At 37.6% G+C, this 25,074-nt stretch overlaps 1 protein-coding gene across 1 annotated transcript in view; it reads right to left on the reverse strand.

Moving 5' to 3' along the window:
* USH2A (usherin) overlaps window positions 1–25,074 on the reverse strand; it is a 739,358-nt gene that overhangs the window by 278,226 nt on the left and 436,058 nt on the right. Inside the window, exon 37 of the mRNA XM_030302386.1 lies at window positions 20,738–20,917. Coding sequence (XP_030158246.1) covers window positions 20,738–20,917 — 180 coding nt within the window. The remainder of the gene's footprint in view (window positions 1–20,737; window positions 20,918–25,074) is intronic.

The following is a 25,074-nucleotide window of genomic DNA, read 5'->3' on the forward strand; positions in this document are numbered from 1 at the left end:
CCAGAACTTGCAGTAAATGCAATTATAAACAACAACAAAATGGCAGCCACAGCCTTCAGCTTCATGAGGAAATGCACTATATCTGTCCCAGCAATCTTTCTAGCCCAGGAACTAGGAGTATGCCTGGCAACTAGAAAGAACTCAGTAAATGTTTTTTGAATGAATGAAAGTTGAACAAAGTTCAGAGTTTTGGTCAAGATTTTGATTTTATTATATTAAGGGTTTTTAACAAATTGACAACTTTAATGACTTCGGTTAAATGCCTCATAAAAGATGCTAACGTGTTGATATTCATTAGTAAAGATAAACATACCAAAATAGTAAAGTCAATTTTGAGTATTTATTTTATACCAGGCACTGAACTAAATGCTTTATACAAATTATCACATTTAAGGGGCGCCTGGGTGGCTCAGTCGGTTGAGCCTCCGACTTCGGCTCAGGTCATGATCTCACGGTTTGTGAGTTCGAGCCCCGCATGGGGCTCTGTGCTGACAGCTAGGAGCCTGGAGCCTGCTTCGGATTCTGTGTCTCCCTCTCTCTCTGCTCCTCCCCCACTTGTGCTCTGTCTCTCTCTGTCTCAAAAATAAATAAACATCAAAAAATTTTTCTTTAAATTATCACATTTAATCCAGATATAGTCCTATATGTAAAGTGAGGTGGGTCAAGAAAAGGAGGCTTAGACGGAAGTTTTAGTCTATTTGGTTGCTATAACAAAATATTATAAACTGGATACATTATGTAATAAACATAAATTTATTTCTCACAGTTCTGGATGCTGGGAAGACCACGATGAATGCACTCGTGGATCCGGTGTCTGGGGAGAGCCCACTTGCAGATTCATGGATGTGTCTTCCTGTTATGTTTTCACATGGTGGAAGGGGGACAAGGCTTCTTTTGTAAAGGTATTAATCCTATTCATGAGGGCTCCACTCTCATGCCCAAGCTTCCCAAGCTCCCACCTCCTAACACCCTCACATTGGGTGTTAGGCTTCAACATGTGAATCTTGGGAAAACTCAACTATTGGGGCCATAGCAGACATGATATGTGACTTACATGAGGCCATATAGATAATAAGTAGTGGAGTTACTGTTTGAACCCAGCAACCTGTCTCCAAAACCTAATTTTCTTACTGTTATCTTAAATAATGCCTTTTGTAGTGACCTGGCCAAGCCAAAATCTTGCCCCTCCTCAGAGAAGAGTGTGGCTGCCTCCTTTCTCTGTGTTTTCCCCACCTGCCCCACAGGAGTCTAAGGAACCAGCTGTGAGTCTGGATACAACTTTGAGAAGCAGAGGAATCTCAGAGCCAGGGGGTTCGAAAGGAAGTAAAATATTTTTGAAGTATTTTTTTTCTTTTTTTTTTTTAATAATTATTCCTTTTAAATCTCAAGGAGGTTTATTTGGAGGTAGACGTTTGGAGAAACTGTTTCTGTCCTTCTTTGCCTCAGTCTGTCTCTCCATTTATCAGGATTTTCTTTTTCTCTTACTTGTCAAGGCACCTTTGTTTCTGAAAGCTCCCAGAAAGGTCTCCAGAGAAAAATAGAAAAATAAGATGCATAACAATGGCTATAGGCATTATAGACCCAAACTCAAGAAATGATGACATTTTCTCAAGGTTATTACCAATCTAGTAGAGGAGTATTTAGAACAAAAGCCCTAGGAAGAAAGTGTGTGTGTAAAATAAATTTTTGTAAAAAAAAATCTATCATTTACCTTTCAGCTCAGTGACAAAATAAACTGTTTTAGAGTACACGACTGGATAAAATCTGAGAATGGTACATTTGTGTTTGGTCTTTCACTGACTCATTTGGGTCTACCTTTCTGAGGTAAATTCAAAATCTCACCAACATTTCACTGGTATGAGAATACATCAGTCAAAATTGGTGCAAATACTTGTCAAAAGTTACATGAAACCCAATTGGCAGATCTCTCCTAGCTCTAGTAATTGTTCTTCATGAAATGAAAAATTGTCCCTGTGTTCGCTAAGAATTCTTTAATTAGAATGGAAAAGAAGCGAGGATATCCCCAGTTACAGTTTATAATAGGAGTAATATAGAAAGGGGTGGCAGAGGTGGGTCAAGGGCACCAGAATAAAAAGACACCACTGAATACTAATTGCTATTGACCATTTTGAGAAACAAAGGATTCCACTTCACATTAGCATCCATAGGACCAAGGCAACATACCTTCAACTCCACCTCCCTTTGTGGTTTAAGATTAAAGTATTGCTTAAAATTACTCTGCAAGACAGTTTCAGTGAATTTGTTAACCAGGAAACATCAGACAGACTGAAGTCATCCTCTGTTAATTTTGAAATACCCCAAAGCTGTGAATGATGTAGCTCATTGTGCTCAAAGAAAAATAGGGATTTTGAATTTCATTAGATACATTATTTGTTCAACTAGAATGTGGAACTGTCACTTTGTCAGACTAATTAGAAGCCCTGAAGTTGGTGGTCATAATGCCCAGAAGAATTTTTTGTTGTCGTTACAATCTCAAACCACCAGCCAAATTGTATTCTTTTCCCTTGTAGATATGCTACATTTAGACACTCTATTTAAGCCCCTGCTTGTGACATTTGAATTCCTCTTAGTATTCCTAAGAGTACTTCTTAGTATTCCTATTATTTTGAATACCATCGTATTCATCCAAATTAGTTTCCAGGCAACATAGATTAAATTTTTTTTCCTTGAGAATCTGATTGCTTGAGCCCTTTAGGTAGAGTGTATCTTCAATCGGAAAAATATTCTAAAATATGTAACAAAAATATTAATGGATTAAGTCTATACTATTTTTAGTTAAAATATTGTTCATTCACTTCATTTAAAATAATTCCCTGAAGAATCTTACTTTTGTAAAATTAAAAAAAATAGATGTGCTTAGCAAGGTTAATGAACAATTTTAACAATGAGTAAATTCAAGCTAAGTCAAAGCCATTCTCTTTATAAGGAGTGCACAAAATATTCCATTGAATGCGTCCAACAAGAACAATAGTTAAAAAACTAACTCAGGTAGTTAAGAAAATAAACTATTGCATTTTAGAACTAGAACCATGACTCTTTCTAACATTGCCACTGAATCTACTATACTGGAAAAACAAGAAGCAAGAAGTTAAGTGATCTTTGAATAGCTTACAAAATTTTCGCCATTTAGGATGAAAGAACAAAAGGGGATTGGTTATAAAATCATCTTAACGATAGGAGCAGATCTAAAATTCAAGTTGATTAATAAATTACTCAACTAATAACTAGATCTAGTCTTAAAACACCAAGATTGCATGCAGGACACCCTTTACCTCAATAGGCCATTACTTTCACATTCTCTATTAAGGAAAGTGAAATAAAAGTTATCATTAGGGTAAAAAATGGTGAAAGACTTCTAAGAACTGATTTCAGCCCAGGAAGTAGCAGAAAAGTTGAGAATAAAAAATTGATACTCATTTGACCACAGTCATGATTAATAACTAGATAATTAAGTTCATGTGTAGAAAATCTATAATCACAGTATTAGTGAGTTATTTGTTTTAGTAATTTAGCCACACAATTGCCATCCAGTGTAACATTGGTATTAGAAAGCATATGGCATTAATGCCAAGGAATTTTGTCAGTTTCAGGTGAATAAACCTGGGGGAAATTCAGAAGTAAAAAACAAATGTATTATCATTAATAATGCTTTCTTAATTTATATGTAGCACAAATTAGAATATCTACTTTTGACAAATAGCATAGTAAACAAAACATAGCTTTGCCTAGCTGAAGAAAGCATGGATCACCTCTAATTCTCAAGAATTTTCAATTTTCAATTGAAGTTTTCAATTTCAATTAGTAATTTAAAAAATGATTATTTAGTATATTGCACAGACATGATAGGATATCTCCTCCTTCACCTTAAAAGTTTAATTCAAATGTTCCCTATCTAACAGGAATCAGTAGCCATTGAAAAGTGGGAGGCTAATTTGTGGCTATCCAATCTTCTCACATACAATGGGGAGGATATAACTTTGCAATGCGTTACGCAATTATTATGTGTCCAGCATTGTCACATTCTTTGCATGCATTTATCCTAATTACTTCTCTCAATGTCAACCTATGACTACTATTTCTCCCATTTTTATAGAAAGAAAAACCTGAGGAAAAGTATAACTTGATCAAGGTCTCATAGCTAGCAAGAGGAGAAATATAGGGGGCACCTGGGTGGCTCAGTCGGTTAAGCGTCCAACTTCAGCTCAGGTATGATCTCATAGTTTGTGGGTTTGAACCCCACAACAGGCTCTGTGCTGACAGCTCAGAGCCTGGAGCCTGCTTCAGATTCTGTGTCTCCCTCTCTCTCTGTCCCTCTTTCGCTCATGCTCTCTCTCTCTCTTAAAAATAAGTAAATAAACATTAAAAAAAAAGAGGAGAAATTTAGTTTTGAACCCAATATGGTTAATTTTAGAATCCATGCTCTTAATCACTAGGATAATTTACTTGTGTGTGAGTGTGAGTGTGCATATGTGTGTACAGGTTACAGATCAATGGAGGAGATATAGAAAATGATATTCTTATCATGTTATTCTTATCTTGAATACTACATTTTTTCCTCAAGCAACTTTCAATCTCATAGTTTTTCTGGACTAAGAATTTGCAAGTGCTGTCTTTCTTTTCTAAGAGAGCATTGACAAAAAGGTAAAAGTTAACTTTAGTTGATGAAGAACGTTTCACTTTTCATAAAACCTAGCTACACGAGAAGTAATTTAATCTAATCCTTTCTGAGAACATCTCTCAAATATATTTAAATCTTACCGATTTCAGAGTAGCCTGCATCCATTCACTAGCTACACAATAAGACTGGTCATGTCACCATCAGACATAGTAACAGAAATTACTGTATGTTTTATTAAAAACCTATTTTTGTCTCTCTCTCTTTTTTATCCCAAAGTCTAATTTAGTTGTTGTTCCCTTAGGTACAAAGTACACAGTTCATAATTCATTTGATATAAAATGTCAGTTTAGATTCTTGCCTGTCTTTGATAAATGAGAAAAAACATGTACATTTCAATTTCCTCAATGCCAGAACAACCAGGAACAACCCCCTGTTGTGCTTCTCAAAGACCTTTGTGTTAAATTAAACATCAAGATTCTGAAACTGTGGGGAAGGATATTTCCAAGACAGAGAGTACAAGTACATGAGACAGAGGGAGACAGCTGATGCTTTTCCTACCAGTCGAGTGATATCCCCCAAAGAGCACCTTTGATCCTCAAATTAGTCCTCACTTATAATTTAATATACCACAACCAGTCTGCTGTTTCCTTACATTTAGCTTTAAGAGGCAGTTGTTAGAATCATCAGGGAAAACAAAAATTTAGACGTTTGGAGGTTGGTTTAATTTCCAAGTTAACTAGTGATGGGTTATGTGTATTTTGTGCTCGTTACATATCATACTTTATATTCTCCAAACAAATCATCACGTGCCTACTCCTGTGCCGGCTGATCTTCTCAGTGTGTGTCCATCCTTTGCCCTCTACCAAAACCCATTGAGGATGGTTATGGGATTATAAACTCCCTTTCCAGATGAACAAACTGAGGCCTTGGGAGGAGATGACTTCCTTGAGATCACACAATCGGTAAATGGAAACACTGGGGATGGTGGGTGGTGATGTAGTTAAAATTCAGATAGTTGGACAGACACAGCAGCCTATGTGCTTAACAAATGCACAACGGAAGAGACATGCTCACTTGAGACTTTACAGAATCAACTATGTGAACAAGATTCGAGTCTTTTTGTGTGGCCATGCCCTCTTTTGCAGACTCTGATGAGGTGAGTACTCCCCCTTTGTGATGGCCCTGAGGACACAGATGGTCATTCCTGTGACTGCTCCATGGAATGATTCTCTTACACACTCACACTGTTCACACTCCTGAGTTCCCCAGTATTCTAATTGTGAATAAATGTCCTCATTCCACTGCTGTGTTTTTAATCTGTTCACAGAAAAATAAAAAATTAGTATAGGGAGAAAGGATTCATTCATTCATTGATTCATCCTTCTTTTATAAAAACAGGCTTCCATGCTCTCTTTCTTTCAATAAAGTTATTTTTTAATTTTTAACATTATTAGATAAATTAAGTCTCTCTTTATGAGTGCAAATTCTGTAAACTCAGAAGACTGTACATCTGAATCACATCTATTCATTTCCCTTGGGATATAGAGGGCATGAACCCAAAAAGTTTCCATTTTGATACAGCCCAAAGGAGAGGGCAACTTGGTAATTAGCAATAGTGACCCCACTGTTGTTACACACTAATGTTTTGGGTAAATGTATTTGAACATTTGATGTCCTAATGAGATTTCCTGTTTCATACCTATACGAAAGCCCTACAAGAGCAAAACAGATGAGAAAACTTACATTTTCTATTACAAGCCAAAGAAATAAGTTTAAATTACGATGCATGTCACTGGAGAGCTGAAAGTTCAGAAAGAGAAGTATTTTCAGAAAAGTTGAATGAGCCTTTTCTCCTAAATAAATAGAGGTTATTTTTAATATTCTTTTCATCTAATTAGGGTTAATCTTAGAAACTTATAGGCAAAAATGAAAGAAGTTCTTCAAAATACTTGGTTGGCAAGTAAGTACTTATATCCATGCTGAGAAAGGATGGTCCAACCGGCTAATTTTTGCCATTACTCCATAGACTGTAGACTACATAATATTGTTTTTGCTTAATGCTTCCTTGTAAAGCTGTAAAGATATCTGCTTTAACTGAATTCCCACCCCTCTCCCCGACATTAGAATGTAAACTTTAAGTGCATGGGTCATGTAGTTAAATGAGGGGAACTCTCCAGTTCATTGACCAAAGGTTTTGAACACCTGGTATTTCACCCAAACAATACTCTTGGAATTACATGTGACACAACAGTAGAGTCAAGTCACATCCTCAGATCCTTGTTGACTAGTGGAGCCTAGAAATCTGCTACCTCTGCTAAGAGAGGAAATGATCCATCAGTGGAGGATGCTTCAAATAAACAAAGAGCACAGGGCTCAGAACCAGGTTTCTGTCGGTAGGTCTGAATTCTGGTCTCTGCCATTCAGTAGTTGCATGAGCTTAACACATTGCAAGACAATCTCTGGTCCTCAGCCTTCTCATATGTAAATAGGGATGATAATAATAGCACTTCCCTTAGAGAGTAAAATTAAATGAGTTAATATAGGTTAAAGAGCATCTACACCTGGGAAGTGCAAAGTGTGAGGAATCACTACAGCAAAGAAAACTATTTTTCCCAAATAGATGATTTCACGATCTTAACTGTTCTCTCGGCAACTGGAAACTGTTATCAGCCTCCTCCTTGGAGCTGTATTTGTGAATTCCTAGAAGGAAAAATCGTTAACTATGAGGCCTACTAGCCAGCCAATCCTGGAATTCAGGATAAAGATGTAACTGACTTGAGGAACACATTTCAAAACCCCACAGAGGAGGTGCAGCCACAAGATGCTCATTAAGGAAAATTCCCCAGAGGGAAGAGACTCAGGTTTTAGTTACGTGGAGTTCCTTATAACAGCTGTTCTATGAAGAAATCGAAGAGCAGAGGAAATTCAACTGACAGCATCTTCACAGTAGGGCCAATTAGTGTTTCTCAGTGCATAAAACTTCATGCCTGTTGCTCTCTCCTGCCACAGGTAGGACTCAACACCTGGAATCGGTCATGCATGGTATCTCTTCCTGCCCCATTCTGGGAGACAGAGAGAGAGAGAGTGAGAGCGAGAGAGGAGCAGAGAGAGAGGGAGTCACAGAATCCAAAGCAGGCTCCAGGCTGTCAGCATAGAGCCCTACGTGGGGCTTGGAACTCACAAACCGTGAGATCGTGACCTGAGCCAAAGTTGGACGCTTAACCAACCGAGCCACCCAGCCATCCCTCTTTGAAGGTATTCTAAAGATGATCTAGTTCAGTGTTTTCAGACTTGGGCATGCATCCAGACTTAACCTGGTGGTGGTTAGATTGGCAGGGAGGTGGCATCTAATAAATTATAGATTGTGTGGCTCCACTCTCCAAATTTCTGATTTGGCAGAATGAGTACAGCGCTCCAGAGTCTGCATTCCGAACAAGTTCCCAAATAATGCTGATATTCCCCTCCTGGGATCAATCACACTGTGAGGACCACTGGTTTCATTCAAGTCTTCCATTTTAAAGGTGGAAAACCTGCATCAGAGTCCAGTAAAGTTACCTAAATCCGACCTAATAGCTAATTAGTGTAAGAGGCGTTGCTAGAGCTCAGGTCTCTGAGATATGGAAATAGAGAAGTGTCTCAGAAAATGGCCACATGTGGTGACTCTGAAGAGGACCTTCAGAATGGGGTCAGCAATTTTATTGTCTTAGTCATTATTATTTTATTTCACATCAGGTTTGCTTCCTGAGGCTTCTACATTTGAGAGCTCAAAGAGAAGCCAACACATATGTTCAGTTGCCACAGTTCGGTATGATTTTCAAGAAGTCAAGAGGCTTCTCTAAATGCTCATTACTCTTTCCTTTCTCTCAAGCATCTTGTGGTTTAAATGCTTTTGTTCTCAAGTGGCACAAACCCAATACATACAGGCTTACATAAGGAAAGGGGTTGGCTCTTCTAATAGAAAAATCTAGGGAAAGCATTGGTTTTAGGCAGAGGGGGTCAATGATGTCTCCAGAATCCAGTCTACCTCTTTCTCTCAGATTTCCTCTGCTTTCTCCCATGCTGGCTATATTCTCAGACTCTTTGAGGGGCAAAATGAGCTGCAGTAGATTCAACCCAATTCCAGATTCAATCCCAGAGCACGGCAGAACCTCTGTTGGCTACACTGGTTTACTGTATCTCATTACTTCTAAATGGAAAGTTTGTAATCCCCGCCCCCCCCCCCCCAAAAAAAAAAATCCCTGTGGTCAGGGGAATATGATCTCATTGACTAGACTTGGTAATAGAGTCAACTCCACACACAGCACATGTTCTGGGCATGGGGGCCCAGGGTGCCCAGGGGGAAATTAGAGCAGTGTCATCAAAAGAAAGAGTGGGAAGGGTGAGGGCACAGTTGGGTACAAAAATAACACAAGGCCACTATGACTCCTTGGAGGCATGACAGTAAACATTACTAATTTCCTACCAAGTGCCTAGGGCCAAGATAATTGAGAGAGGGAATTTGGAAAGAAGGGGAGGGAGGGAGGCAGGGAGGCAGGAAGGCAGGAAGGAAAGAGGGAAAGAAAAAGGAAAGGAAGGAAGGAGGGAGGGAAGAAGGGAAGGAAGGAAGGAGGGATGAAAGGAAGGAGGGAAGGGAGGGAGGAAGGAAGGAAAAAAGGGAAGAAGGGAGGGAATGAGGGAGGGAATAAAAGGAAAGAAACAAAAGAGAGCAGATCCATTATGACTACTTCTATCTACAACTGTTCACCCACTCATTCCATCCTTAGCATGGATTTATACTCTAGTAGATGAGCATTGTACATACACAGGAAACATCTGAATAAAAATGGAAGGCAGTGTAAATTCTCAAGTGATTGTCCAAGTGTATGAGAGGATTGCTCTCATAAAGTAAGCACTAGATACCCTCACATTTCTAGTTTCATTTGTCCCAATTAATGAATAATCATGAATATCATAGTGGCTACAGTGAATGTGTTTACTGTTGTCACAGTCTGTTGTTCATTAAGTTTTAACAAAACTCTAGAACTTTTCTCCCTTCGTAGAGATACAATAAAGATTTTCTAGAGCTTCCTAATGAAAAGAGATGGAAATATGGCCTATAAGTACCTATGATATATTAAGAACTTGTGTCACTTTTCTAAAAGTGTTTATACAGACAAGTAAATGCTCATAGAATTGTATGCAAGTCAGGCATAGATTCTGTCTAGGATAACAAAGGAAAAAGAAAAGAATAAGATATTATTTTTACAAAATAAAGCAAAAATTTCTTTAGGGCACTATAAGAATTCAAATAAAACTTCACGTTGCTTCTAAACTGCAGAGCCAGTCAGACAGACATGATTTTTTTTAAACTTAAAGTTACAGATAACCTTTATTCCAAGATAAAAAACAGAAAAGGGAATTGTACTTATTCTTTTTAGAAAAATATGATTTTAAATATCAATGGAACTTACAGAGATAATACTTCCCACCTCTCTCCCCTGGTAAAGTAGGAAAAATGTGATTTCTTTTTCTTTCTTTCTTTCTTTCTTTCTCTCTCTCTTTCTTTCTTTCTTTCTTTCTTTCTTTCTTTCTTTCTTTCTTTCTTTCTTTCTTTCTTTCTTTCTTTCTTTTTTTTGTCTCTCCCTCTTGCCCCAGGATGCTCTAAAGATAGCACTTAATTGTGTGTGGGTGTGTGTATTTCTACACAAACCACAGGAGAGTATGCAAATGTGGGAAGCTGGCAGCCCTTTCCTGGAGGCTTGTTGAGTCCATAGCAAGCACACTTCAAAGTTCCAATTCCATCTTCTTCAGGGCTCAGAAGTTAGTCCCTTTCTACAGTGTTTTTATAAGGAGGAAGCTCATTGTCAGGATGGTGACATGAAGATTGAGGAAAATTTTCACAAATTATGAAATAGAAATTTATCCTGCTCCTTGGCTTATGTAATGTAATTTTACAAACACACATGCACACGCGCGCGCGCGCGCACACACACACACACACACACACACACACACACAAAGAGCAAGGTGAACTAACAATTCTTAAAAGGTAAAGGTAAGATTTTTCATGAAAAGATTTGAGAGCATGTTTGAGACAGTTACAAATACTTTGGTTCCGTTATCATAACATATCTGGGATTAAGCATAGGTTAAACTAAATGGCCTGGCATATGTTTTCAAAAGTACACTATTTATTTTATTAAGAATTTAAATGCCATTTATTCATTGCATCTGCCTACTTTATTACCTTCAACGGATTGATTTTTCCAGGGGGAAAATAGCACATTTCGAAGACATACACAGAAGTAAAACATTATGCACAAACTACTCTACAGATTCATATGGACTGAATGCAATATAAATTGTGAAGCGTTTAATATACTGAAGGTAAAGAGGGGCACCTGCGTGGCTCAATCAGTTAAGCATCTCACTCTTGATTTCAGCTCAGGTCATATCTCAGGGTTTGTAAGATCAAGCCCCGTGTTGGGCTCTATGCTGACAGTGCGGAGCCTGCTTGGACTTCTCTCTCTTCTCTCTCTGCCCGTTGCCACTTGTGCTCTCTCTCTCAAGAATAAATAAACATTTAAAACATATATACTGAAAGTAAAGACAAATCATCTGTTTATGTGATGTAATGTTGTTGTTTTAAAGAATGCAATTCCTCACAACCTTATATCTTCATTGTGGCTTTTACATTTTAAAAGGCAGTTATGGGGCACCTGGGTGGCTCAGTCCTTTGAGCTTCTGACTTCAGCTCAGGTCATGATCTTGTAGTTTGTGGATTCGAGTTCCACCTAGGGCTTTGCGCTGATAGCTCAGAGCCTGCGTGGGAGTCTCTGTCTCTCTCTGTCCCTCCCCCGCTTGTGTTTTCTTTTTTTTTCTCTCTCTCAAAAATAAATATTAAAATAGGGGTGCCTGGGTGGCAAATTCCGGTAAGCATCCAACTTCAGCTCATGTCGTGATCTCAGGGTTTGTGGCTTTGAGTCCCATGTAGGGCTCTGTGCTGACAACTCAGAGCTTGGAGCCTGCTTCAGATTCTGTCTCTGTCTTTCTCAGCCCCTCCCCTGCTTGCCCTCTGTCTCTCTGTCTCCCAAATATAAATAAACTTTACATTTTTTAAATAAATAAATAAACAAACAAACAAACATTAAAATAAAGACATTAATTAATTAATTAAAAGTGCAGTTAATTTCATCTTCCCTTCAAAATCTTTCCTTTCCCCCTGAATAAGATAATATACCATTTTAGCCTATTTATTTCATTTCTAACCTACAGTTTATTTTTTAAATTGCCATTCCTTTCTATTCTTTTCATCTTTAAGATATCTCATGGCCACCCACATGCTGAAGTTTCAACTTAACACCTCGTACAGTGGATTCACAGCACATGAAACATAGAAAGTACATGCTGATGGAACCTTTATTTGCACTCTGCAAGCAAACTTTTACAATTTTTACAACTATTAATGTCATAAAAATGTACTATATTGGACATTGTACTACTAAATAGAGATTTTAAAAGGCATAAAAATAGTTTATAGTACTCTGCTATAGAGAACGAGGAAAAGTATAAGACAAAACGGAATTTACATTTGCAATTCTTATTATTTTGTGTTTATTTGTTTTTTGGTCTCTCCCTGCTTTTTGAGCTTCTAAATGCTTCTAATTCTCTTAGGGCTTCTGCCATAAAATGATATCATTCTCTTTATGGTTGGTCCATAGCATGACCCACACCATTTTTTTTTAAAAGGTCTTAGGGATTTCTGTTGAGAAAAAAGGAGAGAAAATTCAGGACTTGCCTTTAAAAACTGAAGGAGAAAAATGAATTCACTGAGCACTTCATGCCAAAACTCTCAGGCCCTGTTCTAATCAATGGAAGGAGTATGATCAATGATTTCTTTCTCTTTTCTTTCAAAGGCAGAGCTATTGTAATATGTAACCTAAGAGAATTTGATAGCATTGTCCTGTCCCTCCACTAGGGTAGGCTGTCCCCAGGGTGGATCATCATTCAGCTCCATTTTACGCTTTACCTTTCCTTCTGGTATACAGTAGGCACTCTCTTTACCTACCTACTCTTAACTGATTCGCTGGATTAATTTTTCTAATCTCCATTTATTCGGTAATATACCAAGATGGATACTCAACTACTCCAGTTCAAGGGCAAAAGTTTGCAGCTTCATTGTATTTTCCAGGGGACTTCATTATATTTTCTAAGACCAACAATTTGTACGATCATGAGAAATAATAAAGAGTGGTTGTATTAAATCGCTAAGTTTTGGGGTGGCTTGTTACATAGTAAGAGATAAGCGTAAAAGCATCCCAGTCTTTTTATGTCTAAACAAAAATTAATTCCATACTTCAATCTGTGAAAAATAAGTGGCTAGCATATTATTCTTTTAGCAATATTATTGAGCAAGCATTATGTTACATTTCGAAAAGCAAAGATTTTTAGGTGCCTGGGAGGCTCAGTTAGTTGAGTGTCTGACTTTGGCTCAAATCATGATTTTGTGGTCCATGGGTTCAAGCTCCATGTTGGGCTCTGTCCTGACAGCTCAGAGCCTGGAGCTTGCCTCAGATTCTGTCTGCCTTTCTCTCTGACCTACCCCACTCGTGCTCTGTGTCTCTCTCTCCCTCTCTCTCAAAAATAAATAAAAATATTTAAAATTTTAGAAAAAGCAAAGATTTTCATTTAGTTATTCAAAAGTGTATTATCTGAGCAACTACCAATCTTTCCTATTTAATGAAAAAGGAAATAAACTTTTAATTCCAAGATTCAATTTTTTAAAATATATATTTAGGGAAAACAAAGAACTGGTGAAAAAACATTGAGTAAAAATTTCAAACTCCTCTCTTTTGCCTAGCATTAACAAAGTTATGAAAGCATTTACTTATGAATAAAATATACATATAAGAGAAATAAAAAATAGTCATAAAAATTGTATCTAATAAGTGTCTCGATATGAATACAGAAGAGGTTCTATTAAGAAAAAATGTGCTCCTTTTCTGCCCATTGAAATCCCAAGATAACCAATGAAAGCTTGATGTAAAAATCATTTATACATTATGATCCAGAGGTCATGGAGGGAGGTATTAAAGCTATTTCCAAAGGAAAATTACTTTTTATGCTTCTTGCTTACTTTGTCATCCCCACACTACAACCATCCCATCCTTAGCAGGGCTAGTGGCCTGTCCATATTTATGTCAATGCTCGTGGTGAATGTACATGGAAATTGAGATATAAGAGGACAAAATGTAGGAGATCTTCCCAGCGTGTAAAGGACTCTGGTTTTCACTTGTTCACAAGCTTTCAGAGGTAAAGGGTTCTATACACCCAATTCCAATGGTGCTGGACATCAGCGGGATGTCTTATAACTCAACTCAGTTCTGACACTAACTACCTGGAGATAGTGTTAGATTCCACAGAGTAAGAGTTCAGTCCCACAAGACTGAATCACACACATACAAGTTGTCACCCGTGCTTCTGACAAAACAGCTATAAATCAGAGATTCCCATGACCCCTCCTTAGGTTTAATTTGCTAGAACAGCTCACAGAACTCAGGAAACCTATTTACTCACTAGACTGCTGGTTTATTACAAGGGATATAACCCAGGAGGGAAGGGATGCATAGGGCAAGATTTATGGGCATGGAGCTTCCATGCCCTATTCAAACTGGACATTCTCCTCAAATAGCCATATGCTCTTTTTTTTTAAGTTTATTTATTTATTTTGAGAGAGAGAGAGAGAGAGAGAGAGAGAGAGCAGGAGTGTGAGCTGGGGAAGGGCAGAGAGAGAGGGAGAGAGAGAGAATCCCAAACATGGCTTGAAGCCATGAACTGTGAGATCATGACCTGAGCCCAAACCAAGAGTCAGATGCTTAACTGACTGAGCCACCCAGGCACCACCCCCCGCCGACTCCCCTAATATCCTTATGTTCACCAACTTGGAAGCTCTCTGAACTACATCCTTATTGGGTTCTTATGGAGCCTTCCTTACCTACCTACTGACTAAATAATTGACCATTGGAGATTGATCCAACTTCCAGCCTCCTCCCTTCTCCTCCCTACCCGCCCCCCGCCCCCCAGGAGAGGAAGTAGGATGAAAGTTCCAAACTTCTCTGCTTCACACCACTGGCAACCAACTCCCACCCTTAGGTGAGGTCCAAGAGTAACCTTAGCAACATAACAAAAGACACCTTTATAGCTCTCATCACATAGGAAATTCCAAGGGATCTAGGAGCTCTGGGTCAGAACTGGGGACAAAGACCACACTTGTGTTTCTTATGAATCACAATATCACAAGAGACCTCAAAGGAGTCTTAGCAGTAAAATAGAACCAAGAAGGTAGCAAGCACCAAATGTTTATCCAGATAGGCACTGTGCTAAGCTATATGAGTTGTGTTGTTTAATCCTCTATCATATGGGAATTACCACTGAGACTGTTTTATGGATGAACAAACTGAGGCTCAGATATATCTGTGGGTTACTCATAGATGCACAGCCAGAGAGTGAAGGAGGTGCATTCGAATCTAGGTTTGTGGGTTTCCAAACTCTATGCTTTTACAATGTGCCTAACTATTAATTCCAAACAGGTTGCCCTCCTTTTATTTCATTACTGTTTTAGGTGATCAGGTAGGATACGGGTCAAGGGAAGAGAAACAAATTCCAACAAATTCTAAAACAAACCACCTACAACTGTTTTTCTTCTCTCCGTTTTTGATTCTCTAATAACCCACCTTTGGAAAAGAAACATGTTCCTCAAGCTTGGTATTTTTATGAAGTTTGTAGGTTATAATAATTCTCATAAATTTGAAGGCACAAATTACAAATTATTTACTGTCGTAGAAAACCGGATTAAGTTCACAAACTTAGGTGGCTCTGAGTTCCTTTCACTGTTACAATAAAGCAGTTCAGAAAAAGATAAATAGAATAAAATTATTCCTTTTGGAAAAATATAAAAGTTTCATAAAAAATCTGTTTCTAGCTCGTCAGTACGGAATTTGTCACTAATCATTTTAAACTATGCCCTTTTATGCTTCTTCTGTCTCTTTTAGCTTTCTGAGTAGTTCTTTGATGTAACAAAGACAGTTTCAGACAAGATTTCAGTTCATCTGGAAAAAAAAGGTTTAAGTCTGGAGGCAAAATGCAGTGTATTTAAAATTTATATACTCTATAATGCCTTTGTTCTGAACTTGAAGATCCTGCAAAACTTCTAAGCTTCTTTGCCTTCCTCCTCTAAGCTCATTTGTTCTTCCTTTGCTTATTATCATGCAGCTGTGACTTTAACTGGTGGTTCCATTGTTTAACTACATGCAGAGTCATGGCTGACCCTTTCTGATCAATTGCCAATCCATACAGGTTTGACTGATAAAAGAGCCAATTAGATTTAAGCAAATTAAGGGACATCACCAATGTCAACCACTTATTAAACTGAATGCTGAATTCCATGCATACAAAACACTAATGCACTGAGCACCATTAAGAGTTGAAATCCTAACCCCATTAGTAACTCCAGACCTTGAAGGGGTAAAGGTCATAGGAAAGTTTCATATTTATGGATTAACATTTGGATTCCATTTTTATTTTTTTAATTTTTTCCCTAGAACTCTTGAACCTTCACTATAATGCTATTCAAGAGCTCAGATTAAATATATTCTTCATTTCTAAGAGTATCTTCGTGCTAAATAGGAGCATTGTTATCACAAACAACCAAGAAATATAGTAGTTGTAGAAACACAAAAACCTGAGTACACAGAAGTGGGTAGAGATATGTTATGAAGGAAACATGAAGGAAAAATAACTCCCAGACTCTTGCAGTTGACCGATTAATATTTCAAATATATTTTTAAAATAAAAAATGTATGCTATCGGGGTTTGTCTCTGTGCACCTACGGGCTGAGCTGTTGGCTGTGTGGTCTCACTTGCCTTAATTTCCATCTTCAAAATAACTTGCGTTTATCAGGTTGTTTAATCATATTTTTCATTTGTTTGGTCAAAGTTAAGAGCTTTATTTTTTGATAAAATGTTATTAAACAACACAACACAATGAAAAAGGAAGACCTGATGGAATTAATCAGGGTTTATTGGTTCTCAAAATTTTTTTCCAGCTTTATTGAAGTATAAACTGCATATTAATCATATTTTTTTTCTCATCAGAAAAATAGAGAAAGCCAGTATCAAAATAGATGTTTCATAACCATCAAATAACAGATGACGTAGCAGGGTAAGAGTTTTTGCACCCTGTCCCCTCACCTCTTTCCAAATTCCTATGCTAACTGTTAAATCTATGCTTGCCTAAGTCACCACTATAGGGAGGGAGTCAAAGAGTGATGGGTTGTTGCAACTTGAGGCTATTTCTTACCTCCAATCTCTGTGCCCTCCTTGCAGTCTGGGCCCCAGGTTGCATCTGCATGATCAGAGCATTCCTACATTGGATACTACCTTCAGAGGAGGTCACATTTTCCACAGCTGGTTACAATATAAGGTTGCTGGGATCGAAAATGAGGCATGAACAGGTCTGAGCCATGATAAGTTTACAATTTAAAATGGTTAATTAAGCTATCCTGACTGCCTGATTTATTCATTCATTCACCAATTATTTGTTATGCACCTATGATGCAGATTTGGTCTAGGCACTGAAGATAACATGAGGGGCCCCTGGGTGGCTCAGTTGGTTGAGCATGGACACTTGATTTTGGTTCAGATCATGATCTCAGGATTCCTAAGCTCTAGCCCCATGTGGGCTGTCAGTGCAGGGCCTGCTTGAGATTCTCTTTCTCCCTCTCTCTTTCTCTCAAAATAAATAAATAAACATTAAAAAAAAGTGAATACAGAACAGTCCCTGCTGTGTAGCTCCTTATAACCAGTGATTGTGACAGTCAATCAGATAGGCCATTTCAAAGTAATGTGCTTGTACTATAGGATACCTGAGGGCCCTATCTCAGTCTCGGTTGGTAAAAGATAACTTTCTGAAGGCCTTATTTCTAAATTGAAACCTAAAAATATGAGTAGGACTTGGCCAGATCTAGAGGGTAAAGGAAGTTTTCCTGGTCTACATTTGATAGCAAACATTTGATTAAAAAAAAATGAGCATTTCTGTTTTGCTTAAGCCTTCCATTATTATATTTTTAAACTACACTGAGAAGAAATCATAGCTGAGGGTACTATCATTACACATCTTGCATAACCCAGCATTGAAAAAATAGTAGGAATTTAACATCACCATAAAAGAGACCTAATATTGAAATCAAGGAAATGGCAATAATGGTAACAATCCAAATATAATGGAAAAGTAAATAGCATATAGAACCTTTTCTGCCCATAAGTTGGTTCACTTCTGTACATCGGTTCATTTATTATTCATTTCTGTACGAAGCACAGTTCACTGGACAAAGGCATGGAAGATTTCTTTAATAACTCTCAGTACTAATTTAATTCTACTTAAACACACATATTCTAGTGAATGCCACATGCTTTTCAGCATGATTTTATGTGTAAATCAGGATAATATGTTTTCAGATCATTAAGTAAAAGGAAGCATGAACTAAAACCTATTTAATCAATGAGGTGTCACCTTTAAACTGCCACAAGGTCATAAAAAAGATAATTTCAAAGCTATAAGTTTCCTAATTGTAATCAACAACAATCTAATGATGAAAAAAAAGTCTGTCCTAATGGCTGTAATAAACTTGAGCAAATCACTGTCTGTCTTTGAAGACATTTTGCTTCCTCTTTGGGTGAAGTGACATCTCCCCAAATCTCGATTTCTGACTGTGGCAAGTGAATGATTGCAACATACCCAGAGAATATGAGCCTTCAGAACAGTGTGCAATGGCATGAATAAGCCTCCACAGAGTAGAGATAGAAGTGAACTCAGCAGTTGACTTCAGTTCTACTGTACCACTAGAAAAATTTTTAGTTTCTTCCTGTTTGCATAATATTAATTCTTCTACTAACCACTAACAGATACAGGTACAGACTGTATTGAGCTGGCATTAGGTGCTTGCTATGTTTAACTGAATATTATACACACACACACAGACACACACACACACACACACACACACACACACACACACACACACAGATTTACCACAAATTATTAGGCGTTCCTAAACAGATGAACAGTGAATTAAATCAGCCTTATTTTATGAATGAGACACAGCTTGCTGTACATTACAAACCATCTAAATCAGTGAGAATGCCATGAAAAGAATATATAAGTCATTAAATTCCCATATATCCTATTAGGAAGGTATTGCTATGTAATTAAAAAATCTCCATTAAAGCACTAATTACTCTTTAATTTTAAAAGTATTATATACCAACATATAGAGTCATCAAACGTTCTTTTTTAAAAAAATTCCTTTTGAATGTTTCTTTATTTTTGAGAGAGAGAGAGAGAGAGACAGAAACAGAGACAGAGACAGAGTGTGAGTGAGGGAGGGGCAGAGAGAGACTAAGACACAGAATCTGAAGCAGGCTCCAAGCTCTGAGCTGGCAGCACAGAGCCCTTGGCAGGGCTTGAACCCACAAACCTGGAGCTCATGACCTGAGCTGAAGTTGGATGCTTCACCAACTGAGCCACCAGGTGCCCTAAGTCATCAGATGTTGTATCACTTCTAGCATGTTGAGTTAGATTTAAAAATGAAAATATGAATACTCAAGGTTTCTTTTCTTGATTTTGTTTTGTATTGTATTTTTGGCCTCAATTCTTAAACAAGCCCCTATCTAAATTCAGTCCCCCTTTTTATTGGTTTATGAGATATGACTCTGAGCTGTTCAGCTCTGTCTCTTTCACACATTCTTAAACAATGCAGCTTTCTGCCATACAGAGTTTCACGTGTTTTGGTAAACATCTATTCATTGAGTCTTATAATGTCATGAAAGATGGATAATGATGAGTGCTTTTTATGATACAGGAGGTATTGAATCTTTCCTTGGGAGAAGGTTTCCATACACATTGCAGGTAAACCCTTAATTTTCCACCAGCAATGAGATTTTTGCTGCTTTCATACCCTTTCTGATGGGAGAGATATTTATCCAGTCCCACTGGTTAACAACATAGTGACGTGATCCCTTTGTCCAGAGCACCTCCTTCTTGAGGCTGTTAGATTCCATTTGCCTCAGTATTTTCAGAAATCATAAATTTCTGAACACTCAGTTGAGAATCACACCCTTACTATTTTGAGAAATGTTTTTTGTTAAAGGGCTGTACATATCAATATGAGAGGGAGTGTTCTTTTCAGCAATTAGCCCCACAAATAGTTAAAACAAGGTGGAATTGACTACAGGCCAAAATAATAATTCTAAATAAGTCATCTTTTCATACAAATAGTTAAAATGAAATATATCTGGATTGTATCACATATAAAAGTGACACTATTGAACTCTAATCATTAGGACATGGAAGTTAAATGTATTTTTCCAGTGGTATGAGTAGTGTTCCTATTGTATAACCTGCACACTGGCCTTTTTCGGCATCTGGAAAGGTTTAGATATATAAGGCTCTTTGAAAAACCAGGAATGAGAACCAAAGCTCAAATTGAAAATATAAATTTTGAGGGGCGCCTGGGTGGCTCTGTCAGTTAAGTGTCCGACTTCAGCTCAGGGCATGATCTCATGGCTCATGAGTTCGAGCCCCGCATCAGGCTCTGTGCTGATAGCTGAGAGTCTGGAGCCTGCTTTGATTCTGTGTCTCCCTCTCTCTGCCCCTCCCCTGCTCACACTCTGCCTCTCTCTGTCAAAAATAAACATTAACAAAACTAAAAAAAAAAAAAGGAAAATATACATTTTGAGTCTAAATGAAATCTCCAAACAAACAAAAAAAAAAAACATTTCCCAGTCTTTTTAACATGAACAGCAAGAGATATATGTGTGTGACATATACCTACATATACACACAGTGCAAGATGAAAGCAGTCTCGACAAAAACATTAATAAAAATCAACAAAAGGGTCTCAGTAAAACAAAACAATGACAATCCAAACACCAGAAACACAACTGAGCCTCCAAGTTCAAAAACAAAAAATTATTCACACAATAAACAAGTGCTCAGTAGACTTGAAGACTTCGTAGAGCATTTATATAAATTTGTGTAACAAATCTTGTTTATAGACTTACCCCCTGGTGGCATTGCAGTTGTTATGGGGTCACTTCTCAAGCCGCCTTGGCTATTGGAAACATGCACTTGTACAGTATAGTTAGTGAAAGGAACCAAGCCCTCGATGAGCACCCAAATGTCAGTCTCCTCACCACTGTGCATGACTTGTGTGCGATTCAGAAGGGTGTAGTTGTGATCTTCTGATAAAAAAGAAAATTATTAAAATTAACATATATATTTAAGAGTTCATTCATTTGTCTCAGTGGCCAGAGCAACTGAGTTGTTATTCTAAGATAATGTGAAGCTCTTACAAGTATCATGCCCGTAAGGAAAAATACTGCACGGACATACAAATTGATCCCTTGATGGATTATTTACAATTGTTCAAGGGTTTTTTTACCCTTGGATTTTATGTGATGTGCAGCCTGGAGGAAATCACACTCTTTCCCCCATCTAGATTGGTTCCAAATCCAAACGGTACATTCCAATTATACATGTCGATATTTCATTTATCATCAGTTGGGGTATTTGTTGCTCATTTTCGTGAAAGGTAGGCCACCACTTTTCCTCCAACACCTCTTCAAATCAGAATTGGCCAGAATATTCTGAAAAGCAGTATGTGCTGACTTTGGGCAGAAGCTCTGGTTTTAGCTCAATGTTAAACTAAAGAGGCTGCCTGGTTTTGTACGAGAATCACCTTCAGTGAACTCACCGAGCTGCACCACCACCATCCTTCCAAACTTGAACAAACCCCTTTTCAAATAGTATCATGTCTGAGATACTGGAAAATACTGAGGGTTTTATCTTCCTCTTCTACACAAATGAATTACATTCAAGGTTCAGAAGAATTAGAAATTAGGCTTAAAATGAGATGAGGGCTACTCAAAATCTCGTCATGACATTTATTTCATCGTCTATATTAGATGCTTTCCTGAAAAGCTTACGTGAGGCAAATTTTTCAGAATATTGGTGAAATTTAGTAAAATTTAATTGTAACTATTATTTTGTTTTGGGGGGTGCAAGAGAGCAAGGGGCAGAGAGAAAGAGAGAGAGAGGGAAGGGAGCTCACTCAACGTGAGGTTCATATTTCACCCAAAGCAGAGCGGGAGCTTCCCCAAAGCCCAGCTCAAGCTCACAAACTGTGAGAGCATGACCTGAGCCCAAGTCAGATGCGTAACCAACTGAGCCACTCAGTCGCCCTAGTTACAATTATTCTTAAAACACAGAAGAGGAGACCCATTAAGAATAGCAATATTTACCTCAAATAGCCTTTTTTCTTTGCCAAAACACTTTTTACTGTAGTACCTTTCATCACCCCACACAAATTCTACAAATATAGGCATATGAATAAAAAACACACATGTTGTTGAACTTTAAGGGGAAAGCATATTTGCAAGATTTCCAGATAATGAAACAATCTTTATTGGCTAAATGTTTAAAAATTAAAAGATGACCACATACTGAAAATGATTTTGCATTGCACAATAAACAAAATCTAATAGTTGCAATATTTACAAAAATATCATATTTTTGTAATTTTTTAAAATATATTTTTGAAAGTTTTTATTTATTTATTTTGAGAGAGAGACAGAGAGAGCGAGGGAGGGGCAGAGAGAGAGAATCCCAAGTAGTGTGCTCTTTACTAAGTTACTTAATATTTCTAAATCTCAGGTTTTTCATCTGTGAGCTGGGAATGATAATACTTTGATTGCAATGTTATTGTGCAGATTAAGTGAGATTATTTCTTTACATAACCCAGCAGGTAACTGATGTTTATCTATAGAAGCTAGGAAGTATGACTGTTTCCTATAGTACAACTGATACATTCCAAACAAACATTTAGAACCAGAAAGTGATTAAGACTTCTGCATTCTGTATTTTATTTTCTTGGTAGCAATTACCTACCTATTACAATCTCCCTCTCTCCCACCCAACAATGTATTATTAATAAAAATTCTATCTTTTTCAACAAACAAAACAAAATTAATGACACCTGCTACCACTAGGTCATTGTCCCATCAGGTTATACGCCAAACTCTATCATTAATAAATATCAAATCACATAAAAGATGTACGTATCTCATGTCTAGTTATGATAATTTTCATGAAATGTGGGTAAGGCAGACAAAAACTTTAAAAATATACAAAAAAATTAAAAAGGTACCTTTTAAGAACTTTGGGAGGAAGGGTGTAGCTGAAAAAAAATGATTGCTGTAAAATACACAGGTCTAAGGTGTTTTCTATGACCAGAAGAAATCCCTAATGTCACGTAAGAATTTATTACTCTGAATTTGAAATTGGAACAAAGGAGTGGTTTATTCCCAAGAGAACAAGTGGTGCTTATGGGCTAAAACATGGGGAAAATAATTTCTATTCAATTTTAATAAAATAAGGCGAAGATATATTTACTGCTTAAGAATTATAAGTTCCTAAAATGCAAGTAAACACCACAGCTGTCTGTATGTAACACACTTCAACAAGAAGTCCTGAAAACTGAAAATTTGCCTTAAAAAGACATTTGTAAGTGACACTATATTAGCTATCATAGGTTCTTTATAACTAGTCAACCTGATTAGACACAAGATTGTTGACTCCAACCGCAAAGAGAGAGCAGGTATTGCTATGTTCCGATAACAAGGTGCCCAGGATGTAGAAGACATAGTTCCTGCACTCAAGAAACCTGGGTAAGTTTAAATATGAATCCTTGTAAGCACTAAGAAAAGTTACATTATCCACATTTGAAGATCTCGATTTCCCATAATGTCGAACTCCATGGAAGCATTTCTGGTTCTAGCTGACACAATTGCTGTTGTCACGTGCCCAGCTGTAAAATTTCAGAAAGGTCAGCTTAGCCTGTGAGACCCGGGGCGAGGGTCAATTGCCCCTGAAATTGTGTTACCTGAGCACACACCACACACACACACACACACACGCAAATGAAGATTGTAAAATCACAGTGAAAATTCTAAAATGAAGCCAAGAGAATACAATTTTCAAGCCAGGTGCAAATGTAAGATCAATGAGTTAACATCTATGATTATAATACTAGTGTGGTTTTTTTTCCCCTTGTATTGTGTTTGTTTTTGAAGGAAATTTCTAGCCATAAAACAAACACTTTTTGCTAGCTTTGAAAATGGTGTGGCAAGGGGAAATATATCAAATACCACTTTATTCTAAGTTTCCCAGATAACATTAATACATGGTAATTATACAATTAGTTGTAACATTAAGTTCTAGTTATAGAACAATGATTACTCAGTAATTATAAGAAGTATATAATTACTCAATAATTATGAGAAGTATGCAATTACATAACCATTTCGTTCAGCTCACAAAAAGAACTTGTACATCTACAGGAACGACACAGCCGAATGAGTCCAATGCTCCCTTACCCCCAAAGGACACGCAGCTCAATTTCATAGGCCTAGAGCAACCGACAGGATTTCAACCCTTGGTAAAGCTCCAAACTCTCCAGATTCAAAACCAAAATGGGATCCACAGATTTGGGTTTTCTCCACTTTATTCTGTCTTCACTTTCTTCCTTTGAATTTGACCAGTTTGAGTTCCTAGATCTTGGGGGGAAATTCTTAAAATGCAAGTCCTCAGATCCCCCTTCTTGAGAGGGTCTTGCTTTACTGCTTCTCACTGCATAAACTTGGTTTTCAGTGGGCTGGAAAATGCAGCCCCGTTGGTCTAGCCTCAAGAGTCAAGCTGGAAAATGTTAAAATGATAAGCATTTCCTATCAGAGGTGACCATTTCTGTCTGGTCAGCCTTAGCGCTGACCCCATTTGTAAGTATAAGTGAACGGTGCAGGCCCAGTTAAGCTCCAGTGTTCTGGAACCACAACTCTCCCATCACCCTGCCCCCAGGCAACGTGAGTGTGAAAAGGAGCTCCCCTCATTCACCTCTTTGGCTGTGGTCTGCACCACTGGGCTTTAACCCGGGGGTTGTACTCAGCACTTTGCAGATGAGGTCATCTACACTAGTGTTCTAGGGTTCACCTCCATTAAAATCACCTGGGGGTACTTCATCAACATCCACATCCCTGAATTCTACTCTGGACCTACCGACTGAGACTCTCAGAAGTTAGGGCCCAGGAATCATTGATGATTCTTCTTAAAGCATGCTGAACTACTGATTTCCATGTTCAAGCTAGTCTTAAAGCAATGATCAAAATTTATTTCCTCTGTTTCCCAAAATAATTAGGTCACTTTTGACATGCTTGTCAATGATGCCTTTAGACTCTAGCTTTGGGCTATAAAATGTTTACTTTATTAGTGAAATGATGCATCTTCAGTATAAAGCAGCCTCTTGAGCCAGACTTATCTTTTATAGACCACAAAAGCTATGAATTTG

The sequence above is a fragment of the Lynx canadensis genome, chromosome F1 (genome assembly GCF_007474595.2).
Source record: "Lynx canadensis isolate LIC74 chromosome F1, mLynCan4.pri.v2, whole genome shotgun sequence".
In the NCBI taxonomy this organism is placed as follows: Eukaryota; Metazoa; Chordata; class Mammalia; order Carnivora; family Felidae; genus Lynx; species Lynx canadensis.